The sequence below is a fragment of the Aptenodytes patagonicus genome, chromosome Z, assembly GCF_965638725.1.
Source record: "Aptenodytes patagonicus chromosome Z, bAptPat1.pri.cur, whole genome shotgun sequence".
NCBI classification, from domain to species: Eukaryota; Metazoa; Chordata; class Aves; order Sphenisciformes; family Spheniscidae; genus Aptenodytes; species Aptenodytes patagonicus.
This window is the reverse complement of record NC_134982.1, coordinates 81,526,889-81,551,058: the sequence shown is the minus strand read 5'-3', so window position 1 is coordinate 81,551,058 and position 24,170 is coordinate 81,526,889. Positions and strand designations below refer to the sequence as shown.

Genomic DNA, 24,170 nt, shown 5'->3' with positions numbered 1-24,170 from the left:
ATAAGGAATAACAAGTACACTGTATTTGCAATACATACAGAATGCTTTATGGTAAGGCTTAACTTCTCCCTTTGAGATGCAAATCCATCTGTCACCTTTTCAGATAATTAAAACAGTTTAACACACCAATTAATACTGTAAGTAAGCATTTTTGACAGCTACATAACTGTTCCCCATAAATTAAAGGCTTCATACTTCAACCTTTCCCTCTTCCTACTTCCTTTTCTCTCAGATGCATCAGGAATTTATTTTTTTGTATGGCAAATGCAACACTGCCCTGTGAATGGATCTGATGGGTGGACTGTCCGGTGGGTGAGGAATTGGTTAGATGGTCACATCCAAAGAGTAGTGGTCAATGGCTCAATGTCCAGATGGAGATCAGTGATGAGTGGAGTCCCTCAAGGGTCTGTATTGGGTCCAGTACTGTTTAATACCTTAATCAATGACATAGACAGTGGGATCGAGTGCACCCTCAGCAAGTTTGCAGATGACACCAAGCTGAGTGGTGTGGTGGACACACCTGAGGGATGGGATGCCATCCAGAGGGACCTGGACAAGCTTGAGAAGTGGGCCCATGTGAACCTCATGAAGTTCAACAAGGCCAAGTACAAGGTCCTCCACCTGGGTGGGGGCAACCCCCGGTATCAATACAGGCTGGGGGATGAAGGGATTGAGAGCAGCCCTGCCGAGAAGGACTTGGGGGTACTGGTGGATGAAAGGCTGGACATGAGCCAGCAATGTGCGCTCGCAGCCCAGAAGGCCAACTGTATCCTGGGCTGCATCCAAAGAAGCATGGCCAGCAGGTCGAGGGAGGGGATTCTGCCCCTCTACTCCGCTCTGGTGAGGCCCCACCTGGAGTACTGCGTCCAGCTCTAGAGCTCTCAGCATAAAAAAGGCACGGACCTGTTGGAGCAGGTCCAGAGGAGGGCCATGAAAATGATGAGAGGGATGGAGCACCTGTCCTATGAGGAAAAGCTGAGAGAGTTGGGGTTGTTCAGCCTGGAGAAGACAAGGCTCCGGGGGAGACCTTATTGCAGCCTTTCAATACTTAAAGGGGGCTTATAAGAAAGATGGGGACAAACTTTTTAGTAGCGCCTGTTGCGACAGGACAAGGGGGAACGGCTTTAAACTAAAGGGGTGTAGATATAGACTAGATAGAAAGAAGAAATTTTTTACACTGAGGGTGGTGAAACACTGGCACAGGTTGCCCAGAGAGGTGGTGGATGCCCCATCCCTGGAAGCATTCCACGGCAGGTTGGAGGGGGCTCTGAGCAACCTGATCTAGTTGAAGATGTCCCTGCTTATTGCAGGTGGGTTGGACTAGATGACCTTTAAAGGTCCCTTCCAACCCAAACTATTCTATGATTCTATGAATACCACCTTGCTCTTCACAGTGTTCTCTTGGTTCTTCCTCAAGCCCTAACAAGAGATGTTTAGTAAAAAGGGAAATGCATAGCCCAAAAGCAGTGTAAGACATGCAGTGAGATGGTGTGAAGTACAAAAAACCCAGTGAAGCTGTCCAGGAAAGTTCTCCTTCCTTCTCAGAACCCTGCACTTCACCAGCATACGTGAAAGATGAAGAAAGGTAGAAGGGTCTGACCTGTGTCCTCCCTAGGATGCTATCTGAGGACCTGCTGCTTCTCTCTCCTTCTTAAGGTCCCTGTCAGCCATTACCTTGTATGGGGATACGTAGAGGGAAAGAACAGTACCAAGCAGTCTGTTGCAAGGAGTGCCTGAAATCTTGCTGGAGATGGGGACAAGGGCACCCTTGATACAGGAAACAAAAGGGCAGAGACACGAGGAAGTGGCAAAGACTCAAGAAAGCAGGTAGCATAGTTGTAAAAGAATAGGCAGAAGGGATGGAGGGGCAGACAGTTATCTTCCACCTGACAAGAAGCAAGAGAGACAGGCACAACATAAGACAGGAACAGATTAAAGTATATTTGCTAGAAATTGTTTTTAAGTACATCCATCTGCCTCTGCAGAATGATTCTTTCACGTAAATGGAAAGCAAATATACATACATGAAACCTTTTTACATTAAAAAATACTGTATTACTAAGCTTTGTACTGGAAGAGTTAATTACTATAGCAATGATTTCAAATTCTTCATTAAGAACTCAGAAAATATCCATGTAAATTTAGAAGCAAACTTAAGTACAAATTTCTAACAATCATTTTTACTATTCCAAATTCCTAGAGGAAGAGTCCATGCTTAAAGTATACTCTTCACAGCTCTAATTTACTGAAAGCATCTTACCTATACCATACATCAAAAAGAACATCTGTTAAAAGAGAGACAAATGTTGTAAGGCAGTCAAGCACAAAATTAAACTGTTAAAGATAGCCTGAAAGATAAAGCTTGTTCCGTTTTTCAGTTTGGTAGATTGATGGGACATAAAAACCCATTTCAGTTTCATTTTCTTCAAAATTAAGAAAATGAATACATTCTGTTTTTATGAAAAACAAATATATTCATGGCCCTTCTCTCTTCCCTAACTAAGGAGGGGTTGGGAACCACCATTACAAGAGAATTATTCTCCTCACTCTAGTATCACTGCTACCTGCATGTCAAACATGCAGACAGTTTCAGTCTTTCTTCCTCCCATACTCGTCTCACTCACATCACTACATTGTTTTGATCAAAATTGCTGAGATTCTAACTCCTAGCACTAACAATGAGGGAAGGAAATGTGGGAAGAAGTAACGGCTGAGAAATTAACACGTCTAAGGTATCCATGATGCCACTGTTTCACAGGGAAAGGTTTATGTCCCAAGGCAACTTCAAAGAAGAATAAATTACAGAAAAGAAGTCATTATTAAAAAAAATGCTAGGACTTTAACAAATATACCACCAAACATCCATAGGCTATTAAAAAAAATTTAAAATTTGCATGCCAGCTGTAAGAGCTTAAGAGTCCTTCTCCATTTGAATACGTGCACTCTAGCTGCAGGTTACTGCAACACTTTCAGTGATATCTGGAACAAAGGAAAACACGCAACTGATGTGCCGGTTGTAAGAGCGAGTTGGTATCAGACATACATATGCTGCTTCATAGTATGTTAGCCCCACCACAATAGATCAAACTGTACACATGCATTTACCCTTACAGAAGTCCATTTAGATTACCTCTGGATGAAAACAGACAAGTTACCTTCACATTTAAAACACTGAACATGCACACTGGAAGTTACCATGGACCAGCCAACATGCAGGACAGCCTAGAGTACTGGAGTTACAACAGCAAAGTACTGATGTAACTGGATCCTTCAAAAAGGATTTTACTTTCATTCAAAACTCACTTTCAGTCCAAACAGAGTTGCCAGTTGTGTTTGGGGTTTGGCTATTTTTAAGAAGAAAAGCCACTTACCTTTTGTTCTGGTCACCTCAAAGCACACAAAGAAGTGGCTGGTTTACTGTAAAGACCCAAGCACTCCCTAGGATCTGTACAGTTAGTTACTGGGACATTCAACACTTTTGCAAGTCATTTATATCTGTACTTTAATATAGGTGAGACAACTTCCAGTTTTAAGTGTGTGCATGTGTGCATCCCTTCCCTCTTCTCACCTCAGTACAGTATGCAGTTGCTATACTGACAACAATTGTACAACCCTCCAATTTACACAAGCCTGTCAGATATAATCACCTGCTCTATCATGAAAACCTCCAATACGTTTAACATCTATACTAGCTTATCAGCAGAGCAAACGTCCATTGGTAAATGTTCGCTTCTTTGAATGACAATTGCATTATCTGAAAACTGGAAATTAAATTACTAATACGAATCACATCAGAATAACAATGCCATTTGGGTTATCTGAATTTTTTTTTATTAAAGCAATGTTCTCTATCTCAAGTTGAAAAAATTTCAAATGTAAATGAGAATTGTTACTTCAAATTAGGATTATGGAACTTGGGAATTTATTACCATTCTCTACCAAGTCACCTAATGCACCACAACTCTTTTCCTCACAGATGTCTAGGGAAAATTAGTTATTACTAACAGCTTGCTTTCATCCCCTCCCTCCCTAGGACCAGGACCAGCAGTGCTCCAGCATGGTAGTGCCACCTCCTGGAGGACAGAGGTGTAGAGCTCCAGGCTCCCATCTGGGTTTGTAACTGTGAGCTTCAGCACCCTTCCCTGCCTGAGAAACTTCGACAGTTGCTGTGAAAAGTCAACGGTATATAAATATATACTGAGAGAAATAAGCAAGTAACATCATAACGACCAGAGAGGACAACAAAAAGTAGAATTACTTACATGTCACCTCCTGCCGTTTCTGATCTATCCTATAAATAATAAATCAAATAGGTGCCAAAACAAATGCTTTGAAGTTTCCATTTCCCTGCTTCTTTCAATAAGGCAGTTTTTTTCCCTAATTAAAAAGTTAATTTTTTGACAGTAAGAAATTGCACAAGCATCAAGATCAATTTAATCATTCTTCATTTAATAATTTCTGGCTCAAATACTAGAGGAAAAAAAAAGCCAAAACCATGACTATCACTAATCAGTGCAAAAATGCCACAAATACAGACCCTGAACACAGCATGTTTTCCATGCTGCTTGCAATCACATGAAGAACAATGTACCTTTGAGCCAGGTACGAACTGCTGGGGAAGCTTATCAGGGCACATATCTTCACTTTTGCCTGGAGGAATTTACAAAAACACATCGGCTGGTCAAGGCCTGCAAAGGCCAGCTGTTACTGTAACAAGCAACGTTAACATTTTTTATCCAAGATACCACCCAGGTTAAGAAAAGTGCTCTGCAGTGCATTTAGACACAGTACTTTGCAACTGCCTTCCCACATTTTTCTAGTGACAATTCCGCATGCATAACGGCACAGTAATTTCATCTAAAGGATGCCATATGCCTGTGTTGTGTCCCAAACTGTGAAGGGCGGTAAGATAAAGAAGTAGACTTCACACATAAGCAATTCATCAAAAGAGATTTAAGCCCGACGCTTCCCTCACCTGCAATGCCATAGAAGACAATAATGAACTACGATATTGAGAACAGCATGTTTCACGACTGCAGCAAGATTAAATAAAAAAAAAAAAACCTGTCCAACAATTCTTTCAGGTCATTACATGATTTGATAATACTGTTGTGATTTCCCCCCCCCCCCGTCTATTCAAAACAAGTGAGCTACATGACCAACATTCTTCAAGCAGCTCTCCATACAGCTGAGTTGCCCAGGCCATGAATTGGATTATTAGCAGTGCAAAAAGCCTCTTTAGTCAGTAAACATCTGTTCAGTTGATGCATTTGTTTTTTGTATTTACGGAAAATAGCTCACATGCTGTTTTTGTACTTTACTTGCTTTTTTCCTGCTGCAAATTGAACTGCTTGTAGCTTCCATTTATACAAAACATTCTCAAGATGCTTGTCACAGCTTGCCTTTCACTTAAAAATCCATGGGAATATTAAAAGCTATACAAACCATGAAACCACTAGTTTTTATGATTACCAACCCTTTAGATACTTTTCACTCCTCTGTTCAGTAATTTCATTTGCAATACACTTTACTCTCACTGTAACCATTTGGTGTCTTGTTTTTGCCACTACAAGCTTCTCGTCCTTGCTCACCTACAAACCTTATGAGCTGAGCTACATAAATATATGCACGTAACTGCTACCCCTTTTAAAAACTCAGCATTAAGTATATGAACGCATCCTCTGATCGGAGCAACCATCAGCTACATATAAAGATCCAAAAATTAAAAGCATTTTATTTTCATTTAGAAGACTTCACTGAGTTCATTTCAGCTGAGTTTCTACTCCTTGACTGATGACATAAATCCACAACTCTATCCATGAGAGCAATTAGCAATGAATAGCACTATTGACCAATGCATGCAATAAATCAGCTATAGCTCACTCCTATACCCTTTACAACTTAACTTATAAAGACAGTTGTACTTCCCATTTCAAGTAATCCAAAGCACTGCTATATTCTACTACAGCACCACACATACTGAAACAAAAAAAGCCAAAAGGCATCTCTTATTCTTGATTTCTGATAAAGTACAATCGGGGGGCAGGATGACAAGAAGCAAACAACCAGCAGTCAAATATCACCACCGGCTATGCCACAGCTAATGCTCTGGGCTGGTAAGAGATCATGACAGGGCTGAAACTAGAGTAACACACCTGTGGAGCAATACAGGTACCCAAGAGACCACAACTGATACGACGTTAAAGGAAGAAGTCACTGCTAAAACAGAGGGGTATCAGCACTGCACTGACTTAATGTAAACAGAAAGAGCTTGAAACGTTATAGAGGTCCTTAAACACAAGGAAGAAAGCCTGCATTGCATGTAATGATGGAGGATCAGCTACTTAAGGGATTCAGCCCAGGAATAATTTGATCATACCAGTGAGCAGGCAGGATGATTTTAGTTCTCAATGGATTTGAGAGAGAAGGGAATTCCAGGGAGCAAACTCCAAGCCAAAGGCAATATTGCAGTACTCAAGCGAAAACACAAACCTGAATGCCATAATCAGAAGGAAAAAAATCTTAGACATATTACAGGGAACAAGTAGCAGACCTAGCTACAGCCTAAACAAAGCAGCGCATGATGGAGGTTGTGTCAAAACTGCCTCCCAGATTACAGGTCAAAGCTAATAGGAGGAAGACATTATGCTCTGCAAACAGAATAAAGTGAAAAATCTGTGGGCATAGACACGAGGTTAGTTATCGTACCATCCTGATTTTAGATTGTTGGCCAGACATCAAACAAGATGTGTAAAAAAAAACAAAACAGTGCAGACTTGGGTGAAATAATGCTTTGGAGTTGAAAGTGAAGTACTTGTGATCAGTGTGTTTTTACACAGTGTCAAAGAATGCTACAGAATAAAACATTACCAGCGTTCACATAAAAAAGGGCAAATGGCAAAAATATAAAGAGGAGCACTGCGGCACTCTTAAGATGCATTGGATAGAAGTACCACATTTTTCAATGAAACAAAAAAGGGCCACATGAGAAGAGCAAGAACAACCAAAATGGATAGAAGCCTCAAAAACGATTTCAGGAAGACCAGTACAGGCCAACTTTTAAAGCAGCCAATACGTCAAGGAGGATGGGTATTGACCCTTGACTAGGAAGAGCCTGCAGTACAAAACACAGTGTTCTCCTGTAAAAACATATGTATTTTTTGAAGGCAAGGATGTTTTCCTGGTTTTCTAGAAAGAAGGAAACTGAAAGTGTTAAAAGATTTTCCTCCAGCCAGGCCAGCATTTGCAAACAGATGTTACTAACTGTTCGGGAACAGAACACTACCCACCAGAACAGTTTGTTCTGAACCAGTTTCCATAACCTACTTTTAACTTACGCTTTGCTTTTGAAGGCAGGCTCTCCACCAAAACTGACCTCCAGTTCAGTGTCCTTGAATAGTACTTTCTAGTCATTAATTTTATGGACAATGTCTATCATAACATTGGCAATAGAAGCATTTCATTTACCACCTGAAACAGCAACATGCTAGAACCAAACGAACGTGAAACCATGCCACACATTTCAACACATTTGCTTCCATGAGTTTTAAATTACCAAAGGGGAAAGTTTGTAACTTGTAACACAAATCTACACCACAAGTTAAACTATTTTTTAAAGCTTAGTCAGGTTGGTAAACACCAGATTGTAATCCAAATGGTTAAGCGAAATCTTTACAAAAAGATGGATGAGTCTAACTTCACTTAAATCAGTGGTAAAATACCTATTGAATAAGGCTCAGATTCGCCTCCCCCCCCCCAGTATGCAATTTAACTAAACTGGCTTCGTACTAACTGAATTAAAACTCCACTGTATGAACAAATAATACAGCTAAGTAATCTTACTACAGTAGCATTCAGCTTTGCTCACTGCTCATTACATTAATGTCCATGCCTAACTTAGCCATGGAGAATTTCAAAACCAGGACCAAATCTTCCACTTACACCGCCAACTGCTTTCTTGGGCACAGCTCAAACTGCTGCTTTTAGACAGTTCTTAAAACAGCTCTGCTGCTGCTTCAGTCATTTATTAACTTACTGTAAAATCTGCTTCAATCTTCCTATCACGAGACCCAGTTTACAGCCATGTATTAACGTGTGAAACCATTTTCTCCACTGATCTGCAGGATAAGCAAACTTTTCACTAACACTGTACTGCATAAAGCTTGAAAAGTGAAGAGGCCACTTTCCATTGTGTATTTTATTTGCACTTTCATTTCTGACTCAAAACTCTTTACAACTATTTTACATTCATCCACAGAGATAATTTCTACCATAATGAAGTACTCCTTAGGCTTAAGTAGTAGATCTTCGTGACTGTCAACCAGATTAAAACACTAAAACCTTTCTGGTGACTTATTTGGCTCTTGTTTCTGATAAAAACAATTTTAGAACAGCAGCACCCTGCCACTCAACTGTTTTTCCCTTCTGTGACAGGTGTTCCTTTGATGTAAATTCAGCTGTGAAAACGTGCACAATACCAAAATAGAAGCACCACTGTGAATGGCATAGCTGAGCCTGGACATAGCTGTGATGGCAACAAGAAGAGAATAGGAAGAGGGAAGCACAGCATTCTGTAAGGAGGAAATACATACATAATGTATGTTTTATTTTTGTAGATTAAAGGCAGACAGACATGTACACCAGTATATAATATTCACATTTGGTCTCTGTATATTTAAAAAAAAAAAAAAAGAGATACAAATTGAAGGAAAGCACACAGATACTTTCAACTCTGTCAATATAACCAGATTACGACTGCTCTCATAAAGCTGCAGTGATCTATCTGGACTAAATATTTTAATTTTTTTAATAACCATCAGCACACTCTTTGTGCTGGAGGAGACCTAGGCCACATCACCTTGGTGGCTTAGTGCGAAGTTCTAATATGTAACATCCAAAACCAAATCATCCCCCGAGTTACTCAGACAACCCCTGGTGCAATTCCTACGTGACATGGGCACGCAGTGAGCAGAAAGACCCTTCTCTTCTCTGCCCCTGACTACTCCAAACCGTACACCTCCTGGGACTGTTTTTCTCTCCCATCTGTACCCTGTTTTTATAAATTCAGTGGTTTTCCACTGCATTACAAATACACAAAAAGATGAGGAACTTTCTTAAAACACAAGATCCTAGTTCCCATGGTTTTAGCCAAAAAGGTCTTCAAAAAATTAGAGCAATGAAACCTTTCCCAGCTAATGGATGATTCTCATCAGGAGTTACTAGAAAAGAGCAGACAAAGAATTAAGTTACCAGGTAATGCACAATAACCAAAAATGAATACTTCAGACCACTCAATATTCATTAACATAAAGCTACTGCCTGTATAAAAGCAATTATATAAAAACTGCAGCCTAGTTAAAAGCACAAGAGCAGCATATTGGAACCACTCAAATTAATATTAAATACTTCAGAGCCCTCTAGTGGTTAAATCTTTGATACAAAAAAATCCATGAAGAATTGGTTTTGAAATAAGGCTACTGAAGTGTAGTGATGTGTTTTATTTTTACCACTCCCACGTAATTAAGGACATTTAGGCTGGAGAGCTGCCTAGTAAATTACCAGAAAGGGGAAAAAACCTACAAACTAATATCTGTTCACAGAATCAGCTAATGGCTGGTATTTTTTGTTCTTAATAGAAATGAGAAGTTACTTACTAACATTCTCAGCTGTGCACAAAAAAAAAAAAAAGAAAAAAATACAATCACTCTCTCAAGCCTGCATCAGAATTACCTTAATGCACAACTAAAATACTTGGTTCTGAAAAATGCACTTGCTTTGTCGGTTTATTACATCATTTTACCTTCCTCTGGATTCCACAAAACTGTCAGTGCACAACATCAGCAACAAAAAAACCAAAACACACAAACAAAAATAAGAACTGTTAATTTTCATCATGGTATATTTAAGAAATATTTTTTATATACTCCTATGGAATTGATATGCAAAAGAGAAAGTTAGCAAAGTAAAAGGATTAGCAAGGCAAAAATGTACATCTGTTGGCAACCGGAAAAGGTTTGTTACTTCCTAATCTGGTATTTTATCTGCCCAAGTCTTAACAAACTATTTTACTGCCAGGAAATACATTGCTATTGCTTGCTTAGTACATCTAATTAGAGTTGAGCTTTTCAGCTCCTTATGGCTTCGCAGTTCATACATGAGCTGAGGGAAGAGAAGACCCTAGTATGACAAGAACACGCTTCACTACAAGCCTAAGCGTGACAACACCACTGAATGATGATGAATACAGCACTTGCACAAGCCACATTTTCTTAAGATCCCTAACACCAAATCAGATGTTTTCAGTCCCTCCTCTCAGTCTTGCCTCTCTATACACGTGCCCTTGAAAGCTTGATAGCTGAGTACAGCAACATTTGTGCAAGTTCCTATAATGTGCCACAAAATCAGCTTTTCCTGATGACTGCCTATCCACCACTTCATGTTTTGTTTTTTTTTTTTTAATAAAAATTCCCTTTTAATAAAAGGGGATGAAGAAGGATTACACTGGCAGGTGGGGAAACAATGCCTGTGGAGCAGACTGACTAAGCAGCTCAGCCGTCTGGAGCATTAGAGGAAGCTACAAGATGACGACTTGGACAGAGTTTAAGTGAGGTAGTCAAGGTACAGAGTTGAGTGTCTGTCAGGTGGCAACCATCCATGTGACTGTGATGCATTTGCCTATCTTTACAATATGGGAGGTGATGATATTTGTATCATCCCCCCCCAAATACAAAACTTTGCCTATATAATACATTCATTTTTCTTAGGCTTTCTTTAGCTCCAGTTTTGTTAACATGTGAAAGAAAAATATTATCCTTTCTGACTAGTTCATTCAAAATGGACATGCCAAGCTCTAAGCTAGTTCCCTACAGCCCAGAGCTGCATGGTTTAAAAAAAAAAAAAAAGTGAAAAACTGGTATTTTCTCACACAAATTGCATCTGCAAGATTTTGCAAGTTCACCACATATGTTCAGAGGATTGCTTTATCCTTCATTTATCATCCTACAAATTACATCTTATTCTGGCTTTATTCCATAGTAAAACTGATATAGAAAACATGTAACATTTATTCTTGAAATACACAAAGAGAACTCAAAATATAAACAGATGATTAGTCATAATGCTTCCAAGTCTGTATCCAAGTTCAAGATAGTGTAATGGGACAAACAGAATGAAATACCAGTTGCAAAGGTTTTCTACGCCTATCCACATTAATAGAAAAAAACTTTCATGCCTTTTAGAGATCTTAAGACTACAACAAACAAGGAAAATGGCCACATAACACCACTTTCAGATCCCAAAGATAAGTGCATGAGCTCTGAAATAAATCCAACAGATCACATGATCGGGAGGTGGGAGCAAGACAATCTAAATGAAAACACCAAATGTTTAGGTGCGTAAATCTTTCATAGGCCTGAGACAGAAGCCATGAATTTCAGTCTAAATACAATGTAAGAATGAGTGCCCAGAACTCAGTGGGATTTGGTGAATTTTCAACCCAGCAGCAAACTACAGCCATTTTGAAATGGGCCTTTACAGAACTACACATCCATGCTTGCTTCTGGATCTAAACTCCATCAATAGCTATGTTGTAATTAAAAAAAAAAGGCAAAAAACCCAAACAACAAAATCCCCATAGAACATACCTCATAGAGGTTATACTGCTGATGAGCTTTTCCGACTGATCTGACAAGCTAGATGGAAGTATTATTTCAACTGGCTGCAGGCGCAAAACCCGACTCTCTAATTCCAAGCGAGATGCACAGTCCCGAAAACTGTCAAAAATTACTTCTCCGGTAGTTGGTTGGATTGCCTGTCAAATAAAATAAAAAAAAAAAATGAATTGAATATTTAAATTTTCAGGGAGTGTTCCAATGACTCAAATTGTTAAGCCAGAAAAGAAAATTTATGGTTTATAGCACAAAATTATATAGCACCCACATGCTTAGTTGAAGTGGCAGATCAAAAAATATAATGGTGTTTTTCAAATCTATAATATGGTAATAACTTCAAAAGACTATCACAATTTTGTCTTGGTAAATGATAATAATACCTTAAAATGGTAAATGTGCTCTTGTTATCATCAGTCCATCACTGCTCAACTTTTATTAATAGGCAATAGAATTCTATTCTATATAATTGGAAGTCTATGGAAGGTAGATGCAATTCAGCCTGGAAACTGTCATTCTAGCACATGCCTTTGTTGTTCTCTCCCAGCTGCAGTGTGACATTCAAATACAAGCACAATCAAGATGCTTTTAAATGAATGAACTACCAGCAGGCTGGGCTTCAGTTATCACTGTGTTTTGCCAGTTAAACAATCCCGGTTTTAATCTTCACCATAAAAAAGAATACAAATATCAAGTGTAAACTGTAAAAAAGCGTAAGTCTCTTCCCGTAAAGAACAGTATTTTGTAGAGGAAAAAAGTGCTCACAAGCTTTAAAATACTGACCCTAAAAATATTTAAACTTTAAACTTAGTAAAGCATCTGAACTAACAATTTCCCTGTATTTTGTTAAAACACAGCTATGTTTTCAAGTGATATGGCAGCAAAAACAGTATCAGGAATATTCAACTACCAGCTCCAAACCTTTTCTGTAGTTTTCAGCCATCACATTCACACACAGATGATATCTTACCTAAACTGCACCTTGCTGCCAAAAGAAAAAAAAACCCACACCCCAAAAAAATCTAAACAACAGAACAATCATGAATTTAAGAAGATAACCACCCACCTCTAAAAACAGAAAAAACACCAATAAAACAACCCAAACCCCCCCCCCCCCACAAACCCTAAAATACTGATTCCCCTGTGAAACTAACTTACCATAATGCCTATAACAATGTCACCTTTCTTCCTGTCTTTTAAGTTTTCTCCATTTTCACAGATACAGAGGAGGTAGTTATCAGGGACATCTATGGTTACCTCTTCAACATCTACAGAATCATCTAGCTTCAGCAAAGGGTTCACATGTAACAAATGTTAAAAAAAAAACAACCCATAATACACAGGTTTTGGTGGATTATTCATAGGTCCTTCCAGATTAAGTCCTTCTGAACTGGATTTTGTGTTGGGCTTTCTAGACTAAAGGTCTGCTTGACTTTCATTAGTTTGACTCCTATTAAGATTTTAGTGAACTTCAGATGACTGTCAGCATGAGGACTGAAACCAGTGGTTGTCTTCACAGGACAGGCAGTTACACGATGCACAGATTTCATCAGCTCATGCAAAGGCCATCTTTGACTATGTCTGTGGGTCTCCCCATTCAGGCAAGAACAGCTATGTCAAAAGTTAAACCAGCAGCTGATTCTGCACATGGGCTGCTCCACCTTGTCATTTTGACTTCATATCCACAAACCACATGCACCTAACAGAACAAAATAAACGCACTAGGTATGCAGCAACGGAAAAGCAGGCAATACCCTGAGTTAAACAGAAGTCTACATCTTAGCAGAACCATTAGGTTAGCTGCATTGAAAGCTTTCCGCGTATCTATCCACCAGATTGGGTCATACTGCTGAGCCTGCTTTCACCGAGTTTGCCAACCATTATAACAGAGTCTGTGAGTACACCAGAAGTTTTCTGACAAAATCTCAGGACTGTGTTATCTGCTTCTCTGATCTACTCCTTAAGCGCAACCTCACAGGCATTAGTCTAACAATCTTTTTAGCTCTTGGTATCTAGTAAGTACGAGTTTGAGAAATTAAAGAAAAAAACATGAGGTAGATAAGGCAGGAGACAGGAAAACAAAAACTGGAAGGAAAGAAATTAAGAAAATAACTTCACTGGTTAAAAGCTGTTTCTATCTCATTTTTGCATTTTCTTTGTTACAACAGTCAGGAGCTAATTACCCGGCCAGATTTTTAACAGTCCATTGATTTTATCACCTTCTTTTCACCTAAAGCAAACTGTTGACACCAAATAGCCAATTCCTCCTTCACACCCTCCTGAATCACTAATGCTATGTATTCCTAATCTGGTGAAACACCTAGTTGAAGACAAGACCTACAGAACACTGTAGACTTGGGAAGTCCACTCTCTGACTTCAGAAAGAAACTACAGTAAACACAAGCTCTGCTGTTTCACAACAAACCTAAAGCCCTGAAGAGATTAAATTCTTTATAAAGCCAGCACGATGTTTTACCACAACAGAAAATTAAACGAACTTTATTTCCTGCTGCCACTCTTATGTCGGCCACTGGCTACTCATGTTCCACCTAGGTGATAATACTAGAATTATGGCCTCTCATACACCATAGATTAGAGTCTGAAACCAAATTTATTTGAAAAGGATATCTTCTCCAATAAGCGTAGACTTTGTGTAGAGAGCAGTCAGTTTCCGGCTGAAGACAGAGCTTTTATTTTCTCCCGCAGCCTTCAGTGCTGCAGTTTCCATTTGCTTTATTACTCCAACCTACAGGCACACAGACAAGAAGGAAGGTTAGCTCTTTGATAATAAATCATTTTTTTTTATTATTTTATAAATTTGGTTATCTTTTAAGATGTGCAAACTGCAAGTGCATCATTAAAGCTGAGCAGGAAGGGTAGAGGCTAGCATCAATCTTACTAATGAGACCATAAAGCACTCCTTTTCCTTACGCTCTATCCACTTCTAACTGCCCTCTCAACTTCTCCCCCCCGTGCTTCTTGTTGTCCTGGTTTCAGCTGGGATAGAGTTAATTTCCTTCCTAGTAGCTGGTACCGTGCTGTGTTTTGGATTTAGGGTGAGAACAATGTTGACAACACACTGATGTTTTAGTTGTTGCTAAGTAGTGCTTACACTAGCCAAGGACTTTTCAGCTTCCCGTGCTCTACCGGACTGAGAAGGCTGGAGGTGCACAAGAAGCTGGGAGGGGGCACAGCCAGGACAGCGGACCCCAACTGGCCAAAGGGACATTCCATACCATGGGACGTCATGCTCAGTACATAAACTGGGGAAAGCTGGCCGGGGGGGCCGCTGCTCGGGGACTGGCTGGGCATCGGTCGGCGGGTGGTGAGCAATTGCATTGTGCATCACTTGCTTTGTATATTCTATTACTATTATTATGATTATTATTTTATTTCTATTATTTTATTTCTATTATTTTATTTCTATTATTTTATTTCTATTATTTTATTTCTATTATTTTATTTCTATTATTTTATTTCTATTATTTTATTTCTATTATTTTATTTCTATTATTTTATTTCTATTATTTTATTTCTATTATTTTATTTCTATTATTTTATTTCTATTATTAAACTGTTTTTATCTCAACCCACGAGTTTTCTCACTTTTACTCTTCCGATTCTCTCCCCCATCCCACCAGGGGTGGGGAGGAGTTGAGCGAGCAGCTGTGTGGTGCTCAGTTGCCGGCTGAGGTTAAACCACGACACTTGTCCTATTTTGAAACAATTTAGCCGGAGTTCACCACTTGCCAGAGAATGGTTGCTGCAATCAATTTAAATTCAACCAGTCCTTTTCTCATAAGCAGAAAAAAACCAAAGGGGTATAACAGAAAGCCAAAGAATTACAGGGATCAACAATAGGAAGGAAAAGAGAAAAAAAAAAAAATGGGCTGGGATAAGAAAAACAAGGATGTGAAGAAGAATAAAAGAGAGCAAATATACAAATTTCTCTTTATCAGATTCAATGGCTTAATAAAAAACTGAGAGAAAAAATTGTTCTAGAACTGTTCTAGAAAACATGAAGATACTTTTCTGTACAACAGAGGAAGCTTGAAACTACTTAAATTTCACAACACTCACCACAATAGAAAAATTGAAACAAAGAAAAGTTAGCCATTTTAATTGCAAATACAGGTGATAAGGAGATTCCCACTTATCGGTTCAAATAAGACTTTGGTACAATAAGTGCAAGTTATTTCAGTGCTATTCAGTACTTAACGTCATTTAATAAAAGCCAGGGATAACCTTATATCCTTTTGCTACAAGTCGCCGCACATGGACAAACAGTCTGTGAGTCGGTATACTGGCAGTCATAAAGTTATGATCCTGATGACAATAAATGTTTAGTTCTTTAGCTGCAATCTGTGAAGTACAAGAAGACGAGTCAGCCAATAGTTCAAAATGCAATACAGGAGCTCACCTCTATGACAACACTGATGCACAACTACAACTAAAAGCCCATTGTCAAAAAAAAACATTACAGGAAAAGGCCCAGAAAGCTGGGCCCCTCCACCTTCCTGTCCCAGCATATTGTCACAAAGAGGGGCTTCAGTATCACAGACTTCACATGTCAGACTATTACGCTGCACCTTGATCTTTACCACCGTGAGGTAAATCACCTACACCACACACACGGATTCTGCAACACAGCTCAAAGGGTCAAATAATTTTCACAACACCAAAAATGCAGAAAGAATGGAGTTACTTTAATTTTGGTTATAAAGATGGTATTAAGCTAGCTAATCAATTAAAATACCAAAAAATCAATATCAAACAGCAGTGGAAACTAAACACTTCATAGAAAAAGAGTAATAACACTTGTTAAAATGCAACATTATAACGTATGATTTGCATTTGCTTTTTTGCCCCTTGTCAAAAAGGTAGGTGTTCACTGACTCGGTAAAGTCATCTTAAGCAGAAACTGCAGTCAAACACTGAATTCTGTACCTGCATAGTATATTTCTATTTTTGGACTGTAAGTGCAGCAACAAACAAGTAGAAAAACTGCACAGTACAAAGTTGATCAGGAAAATTAGTTCCCAGTAACTAAGCAAAGTTTCTCACTGGTCTTGAGTGTGGAAATAGCACAGATCAAAGGTTAAATTGGTAGCAATGATTTTTGGGACAGATCATGGAAAAAATCATTAAGAACTATTTATGAACCGTCACTATAAAATTATGTTTGTTGCAAAGTACTCTCCTGTTCCTACAGATCTGGCATGTGTAGGTGCCGCACCTGAACATACATCCAAGATGCTCTCTGCACCCAGGCTATACTCACCTACTTTCACACCACTTGCTCCACTGTCTTCTAAACTGAAATACTCCTAGTAGAGTTTTGGGCCATGAGAGAGAATTCATCTCTGAAAGTGTTTCAACTTTAACTCTGCCAAGTAATTATTCTAGGACCTCATCTTAAGTTCTCAATATGCAGGATAGCAAGCTCTACCCTATGATTACAAAATAACAAACACTATTTTGGTAAAAAGTGCATGCATAATGGATAGTCTTCAATTTAAGCATGCAGAGATTTTTATCTTGATTTCAAGTATTAGAAGACCCCAGGAAATTCATGCCCCCAAAAAACCTTTCTGGAAGTGGCCATAGGCCTAGTACAACACTAACATAATGCAAGTATCTCTCCTTAACCCTGGCAAAAATTACCTCTGCATCTTCTCCAAAGAAGCGATATTTGTATCCACATTCCACACACAAAACAGCATCTTTATACTGTTTCTTCATTTCTATGAATTGAAGTTCTAGTGGAGTGTAAATGGTTTTGGTTCTCTTATTAAGATTCGTATCTGAAATATTTTGAGTATTTTCATAAGACTTAAGAGATGCAGAAAACTGACTAAGATCACAGCGTAACTCCTCCTGTAAATAAAAGATGGAAAAGTATTGTTAGGAATCATCAAATAAATCAATCGCCCCTGCAGACCTTGACTCACATTGACTATAGAGCTAAAGACTATTCTTGCACTAAATAGCCCCAAGAACTGCAGCAAGACTATTAAAGTAGGATATACAGAATACAGTTTATTTGGAATTAAAAGGAATTAAAAGTCATAAAAGTCAAAGATTCTGCATCAGTTAGTCAACTTGCTTTACAACAGTCCTTAGACATCTCAGCTGAAATCAGATCCCTATTGTATCATGAGCTCTCAAAACGCAGATCAAGAGACATGCAGGCTGCAAAGACTGGGCAGTCTAAAGTGGCCAGACATAAAAATAAGTATGAATTACCACTCCAATTTACAGATGAGAAACTGCAGCGCAGAGAGATTAATGATGTTCCAAAAATCCAGAGTAAATCAAGAAATAAACCGATTCAATACGAGTCTCAGTTCATGTCTCAAGCATGAAAATCTTATTTCTTCTCCAGTCTGCCCTTCCTACATAAGCTCCCAAAATAATTCATTCTTAAACACAGAAAATGTATATTATAGTTTCTGAAACCCTTAACAGTTAAGGCTTTGAGCCCACTCTCTGTGGTTTGTCATTTGCAATGACATTATGTAGCTTATGCTAGCCAAGCAACTTCAGCTCTACAACTTCGTTTTGTTCTGTATTGTAAGCAGGGTGATGGATTCAGTCTTTTAGAAGTGCAGTGAACAACACTGGTAAGGTGCGCTTCACTTACAGCAAAGTTCTTCCTCGCTTATATCACAATATCAAGTACTGATAAAATTGGTTAAAAAAAAAAAATACAAAGACAACACTCTCCACAAATTTTTAAAGCCTATGACTATATAAAACATGAGTGATCAGGTTGTGCTGTGATTTTCTGTATCTGCAAATAAACCCAGTAAACTTCAATTTCTAACAACTGACCCATCTAGATTACGAGGAACAAAGTCAACAAACTGTTTAGAAGCAACTGAGGTAACTCAGAAGAAACGCAGAGATAGTACAAATCATATACTTTAGGTCATGGGAATATACAAAGAATGCAGTCAGAAAACAATGGGGAAAAAAAAGAACACTTAGCTGTATTGTTAACTGTGAATTGCAAAATTCCCAGAATTGCACACAATCAAGGGATGACCCATTGGACAAGCAGACAACATAGCCCAGCACAAACAAAGCTGTACCATGCCTAGAACTCAGATGGCCCCAGGAGCTTAGATGTCTCTACGGAAAAATCCTCAGCCCAAGGATTCAGTGGTCTTTGATCCAAGGTCTGTGCCAGCCCAGCACTATGACCTCATCTCATTTTACAGAGAAAATCGTTGTGACAAAGCATGTGAAATAAGGTCATGAAAGAAAGCAAAAGAAGTAAAAACACACATGGAAGTTGAATTGTTGAGATGGCAGTAAGTTAGCAGCTCAAGGAATTTAGAAGAAAATTACTCACATAAAAAGTTTATAACTCTAAGAAAAAAGCAAAACACAAAAATCTAAGATAAGCCATTCCAAGGAAGGCAGGCCAGCCCTTCCCCACCTGACTGCCTGGCCAGCACAGACTCGGTCGGTATCTTATAGAGAAAGATGATAGTAATGCTTTGTCAAGTAGGCCATGAGTCCTCACTACCTCCCAAGTACATTAAGTAAGAAACAATTCCTCTTTACTTTTACTTTGCATACATCTTGCTTGCAGAGTCTCTCTGCACATGGTTAAAGCTGACCTTCCTTAGGATCTAGGAAGGGAGAGTTAACAGCTGTCATAATCGCACAGACAACCTGTGATTGACTGGACCCAAGTGCTGTTTGGTGACAAGCATCTAAGTATATGAATATGCAGTGGCAGTACTGCTATAAAAAGCACAGCAGTAATAATGCATTGGAAACCAACTTTGGAGTAGGAAGGCAGAAATACTGCACCAGCTGATACACAGAAGATTAACAAACACATCTGTTCAAAGAAAAAGAGAAACCTGAATTCTGCAGAAACAACCATCTTAGGCCCACAGCTTGGTGGAGGGAGAGCTGCACGTGCCTTTGGTCACCAAACACGCACTTCTACTGCAGTTACTGTAACACACACATTTTTAACTGACAACCTATGCCAGGCACATGCTGTCTCCAGTGTTACTGAAGAGAAAGTCACTAAGATAAAAGAAAAAATATTCCCCATGCATGTGTAAAACACATAAATTTTATAATTTCAGCATCTAGAATTGGTTCTCAAGCACCTGTGAGAGACACTGAAGTATGATTTATAGATTAAACTAGCAGGGGCAGCATCTGGTGTCAATGTAAATAGATGGACAAAGGCTCAGAAATAAGAAGTGCCAGAGAGACAAGGGTTTGAAAAAGAGGGACGGAGAAGGAATCAGTTTTCTGTGTTCTCTGACTACACCTACGTAATCTCAATCCCTTATCACAACAGAAATCTCTTGCCACAAGCTGTTCACTTCACTATTCTTATTTTGATCTCATGTTCACACAACCCAGACACCCCAGTTTAAGGTCATGACCTTCAGACAGGGAAGGTCAAAGCAACTGTACAACCTTTCATACAACTTCCTTCCTTCAAAAAGCGAGATGTAAAGCTTTGTTAAAGAGCAGTTGAGTCCCCCTGCAACACCACCACAGTAAACCACGAGATGCCTTTTAGGACCTGAATACTTCAAACTGAGCAAAGCGAGCCCAAAACCCAATCAATTAACTAATGTTAATTAGCCCCATAATAAAAGGAGAAGCAAGGTAGTACTACACTCTTATCAACTTGTATCATAGGTATCATAATGGTAATTTTTCATGGGAGTGACCCATATCTTCTGCAAAGGAAAAAAACAGTGGTATCTTTAGTAGTAAGATTTATTAGCAACTGGATTAAGCTACATCTCAGTAATAATTCTAAATCATATTTTTGCAAAGAAAGCCTGTTAGGAATTTTACAGCCCGTATCAAAACTGATAGAACCAAAAGAAAGCTGAGCAAAGGGCCACACTGAACATTTGTTATTACGATATTATAGGTTCATTGACAATCACAAGATATACTACCAGTGTTTCTGCTCTCTCATTACTGCTTTTTTCAATATCACTGAAGATGTAAGAGGCATTCCGCTCACTATGCTGAGTTCCAGGAAAACACCCGTACACAAACACTGGTCTGCTGGGTACTGCTGCACTATTTCATGACAGAACACAAAAAACACAAAAGGAATCTTGTGCCAGAGCTTGCTTTTTTAAACCATAAAAAGTAATCTACACAGCACTGGACCAAAGCTCTACGTACCTTCTGAGCAACCTTTGGGCTAGTGTCCCCAGACTGAAGAGGGTTTTTCAGTTCTGAACTTCTCCCAACAATACTGGGACATTTTTCCAAACTCAGAGATTCCTTCTCCTGAAAACTATCCTCCCGGACTCTGTTACACTGCTGGTCTGAATCACTGCAGAATTCTCTCAGTCTGTCTAGAGTTTGCAAACATATACGGGGCTTTTCACACTTCTGAAGTTCTTCTTCAGTAAAAATACACAACAAAAACATATTAGCAACTTATTTTCTAAAATAGAATGTCTATTAGAATGACATCAGTAAGCAGAGAATGCAATCATTTTGCTCTGTCTCTCTCTTCCCTACATTCCTTCTCCTCTCCCATGGCAGTATTTCTGCCAGCCTGACAGAATCGTGCATGTAATCAGCCTGGTTAACCTCCCTGGAAAATCAATACTCTTCACTTGTATGCTTCTTCATACATGGGAAAAGAAGCACAATTATTTTCTGGATTGATTAACTGCAAAGCCACAAAATTAGCCAAGAATATTGGAAAATGAGTGGTATTTTTTCAGTACAGTTTTTAAGCAGACACTACTGCTAGTTGATGGTGTCTTATTGACACTTCAAACCATCACACCCACAAAACTGAATATAATTCCCTCTTTAAAAAAATTATACAGGCAAATTCTTTTCAATGAAGTGTAAGTGTAATGAACTTTATATTCACTGACTTGTTTTTCTGCTAGCATCATTAATTTTGTTCAAATAACGTTCAAAGCCAGGTGGAGCACAGGCATTTTCAATGTAATTAAGTGGCTGTCATTTCACAATTAAGAGCACTGCATTAGAACTATTTACTTTGAGGTAGCCTTTAGGTATCCCAGTCACAGGCCACACTCCACAGAGCTGTCAGGTGTCAGTCATGCTTCAGCCTCAGTCTAAAAGACAGACTGTTAAACCAACACAGAAAGGGAAATTGCAGCATTTCTGCCTGGGCATCTGGACTTCGCTGACTGAACAAGTTAAAGCTGAGTCAGCTGAAGGGGATTTGCAGAGTAATTCTGCAGCGAGGCTCAAATACCTAGCTTCTGAGCCACAGGAATGTGCTTTAACAGTATAGCTAGTATGCTTATAATGGCTCTTCAGAGATGCATCTTACACTCAAGAGACACTTCCTAAAGTATCTGGCTGACAATTTTTTTTACATTTGACAATGAAAAACTATTTATTGGGTATAAATGCTTGAAGGTTTCTTTACAATCAACTCACTTTTATCCTGAGTCTTCAGTGGCTTACAGATGTCTTCTAGAGTAATTTGTCGTGCCTTGGTCTTCTTTTCACAGGGTTCATTGCTTTCAGTTGATGTTCTCCTTTTTGTGCCAAATTCAGAAGCCTGAAACATAAATTAAACAGAGAAGTTCAGTTACTTTTTCTCTTTGCCATCCTCTATGAAAGACAACAATGCACCCAAGGACTTCCTAAAGAGATAATGCAAAATTAATTTACGGTATGTGAAATTGCTAATTACCTACCTACTTTTTTGTTTATAAAATAGTTCTTCTAACATTCAAGGCTACAAGAGGAAGAGAAATAGTGCATTCTGTGAACAAGTTGGCTGTTGTACTAGAAAAGAAACACCTGCAGCTACCACAGCTTCAAAAGGCAGCTTAGAGATACTTCTGTGGCAGAGAACTGAACCAGTACTTAACAGACTTTCCCATCATACCACACACTACCACCCTGTGTCTGAATCAGATCTCTTCTGCAAATCCGCATTCCCAAAGTTCAGAGCTCTCTTCTTGCCGGATACTGGCTATTCACCTTTGAGAGGCACTACTTCCTATGGCCTACATCCCAGTGACGGAAGAGTATCTTCTTCACACCACCCTGGAAGTGTTAATCCGACTTAAAAGATTTTCCTAAACCATCTGTAAACACCTAGCTAGCATCATCCTGGGTTTGCATAGAATACAGTACTTTCAACTACTGCTCCTTAGATGGCTTTTGATACATGCACTTTTAACACTTCGTAAACAGAAAATTCATCAATATGCTCATCAGTATGAGCAAACATAAAGAAGTAACTTGCAACTGCAACAACATATAAACACGTTATCATTTCACTTTGCAGATAAAAACACAACAGGTGCTTTTAGCAGCTTGCATCCACATTTCATATGGTAATCTCAGATGGTTTAAGTGTATTACTGGGGAAACTCAATCTCCTTACAAGTAAGCAGGAACTCCACCCTCAGCAACTAAGCCCATAACTGCTACATAACGTATCCATATGCACAGCCCACATGAGTGGCAAAGAGTTTCCCTTCCAAGTCCACTGTTATATACCACCAGATTAACACTAATTAGGAGACAGTTTTTCTGCATGGATAGAAAGTGATAATCACACCTTTCACAATATATTTGGACCAAAGATAACAGAAGTTTGACTTGAGACACAGATGAAAAAACATACACCTTTCCAGGGCCAAAAAGGGCTAGAAACATTAGAGGGAGACTGGAAAATATAAACTCAGAATGAAATCCAATTGCTGAGAAACAGCAATTTTTTCCCAGCAGCAACACGGAGACGCTGCTGGATCACTGCAGGTTCTCTTGGCCTTGCACCGAACAACAGGCTAAGAGTCATCTGAGCTCCATGATCTGGGCCACGAGCTCAACCCACTGCATGCCAGTGGTTGAGCCACAGGTTCTGACCTGTGCCAGAAGGTCCAACGCTACCGCAAGGGAGCAAAGCCCCTGGGACACAAACCAGCACATTGACTTTGCCAAGCTCATTGTACCCATGTCAAGCTTCAGTTCCTACAAAATGGGCATATCCTGGCTGCTTCCTGAAAGGCTAGGTATTGCTACCCTGTGTTACACAAGGCAAAGATGCTACAACGTTGCTAACAGGAAGGCCCTGCCTGCTGGTGGGGCCGCCGTAGGGCGCCCCTTCGTGCAGCAGGGCCGTGGCCATCTCTGGCCACCATTTCTGATGTGACTTTCTGACACGGGGTAACCAGGCATGCCCGAGGTCCCTCAGTCACCACCAAGAGCCTTTCCACAGGGCCTCTGCGGCCCGGCCCGCGCCCTTCAGGCGCCCTGAGCCCCAACCGCCGCCCGAGGGCCCCCGCCGCCGCCCCGGGCGCACCGTCTGCCGGGCGGCACGCTGCTCCCCGCCGCTTCCCGCCGCTCCGAAGAACCTGCTCAGCACCAGCTGCTGCCCCCCGCCGCCGCCGCCGCCGCCACGTTCCCGCCCGCGCCCCCGCGGCATGGCGATGGCGGCGGCGATGGCGGACCCCGGGACGAGACCGCGGGCACCGGCACCACCTTCCT

At 39.7% G+C, this 24,170-nt stretch overlaps 1 protein-coding gene across 2 annotated transcripts in view; it reads right to left on the bottom strand.

Moving 5' to 3' along the window:
* The window catches only part of MSH3 (mutS homolog 3), a 124,168-nt gene extending 100,051 nt beyond the window's left edge, over nt 1–24,117 (bottom strand). For both annotated transcript variants that reach the window (XM_076362797.1, XM_076362798.1), the window contains exons 1-8: nt 23,986–24,117; nt 22,104–22,227; nt 20,853–21,076; nt 17,331–17,543; nt 15,912–16,028; nt 14,295–14,412; nt 12,825–12,970; nt 11,643–11,809 (exon numbers count right to left, since the gene is read on the bottom strand). In XM_076362797.1, coding sequence (XP_076218912.1) covers nt 11,643–11,809; nt 12,825–12,970; nt 14,295–14,412; nt 15,912–16,028; nt 17,331–17,543; nt 20,853–21,076; nt 22,104–22,227; nt 23,986–24,108 — 1,232 coding nt within the window. In that variant the 5' untranslated portion in view covers nt 24,109–24,117. The remainder of the gene's footprint in view (nt 1–11,642; nt 11,810–12,824; nt 12,971–14,294; nt 14,413–15,911; nt 16,029–17,330; nt 17,544–20,852; nt 21,077–22,103; nt 22,228–23,985) is intronic.
* Between the last annotated feature and the right edge of the window lie 53 nt (nt 24,118–24,170).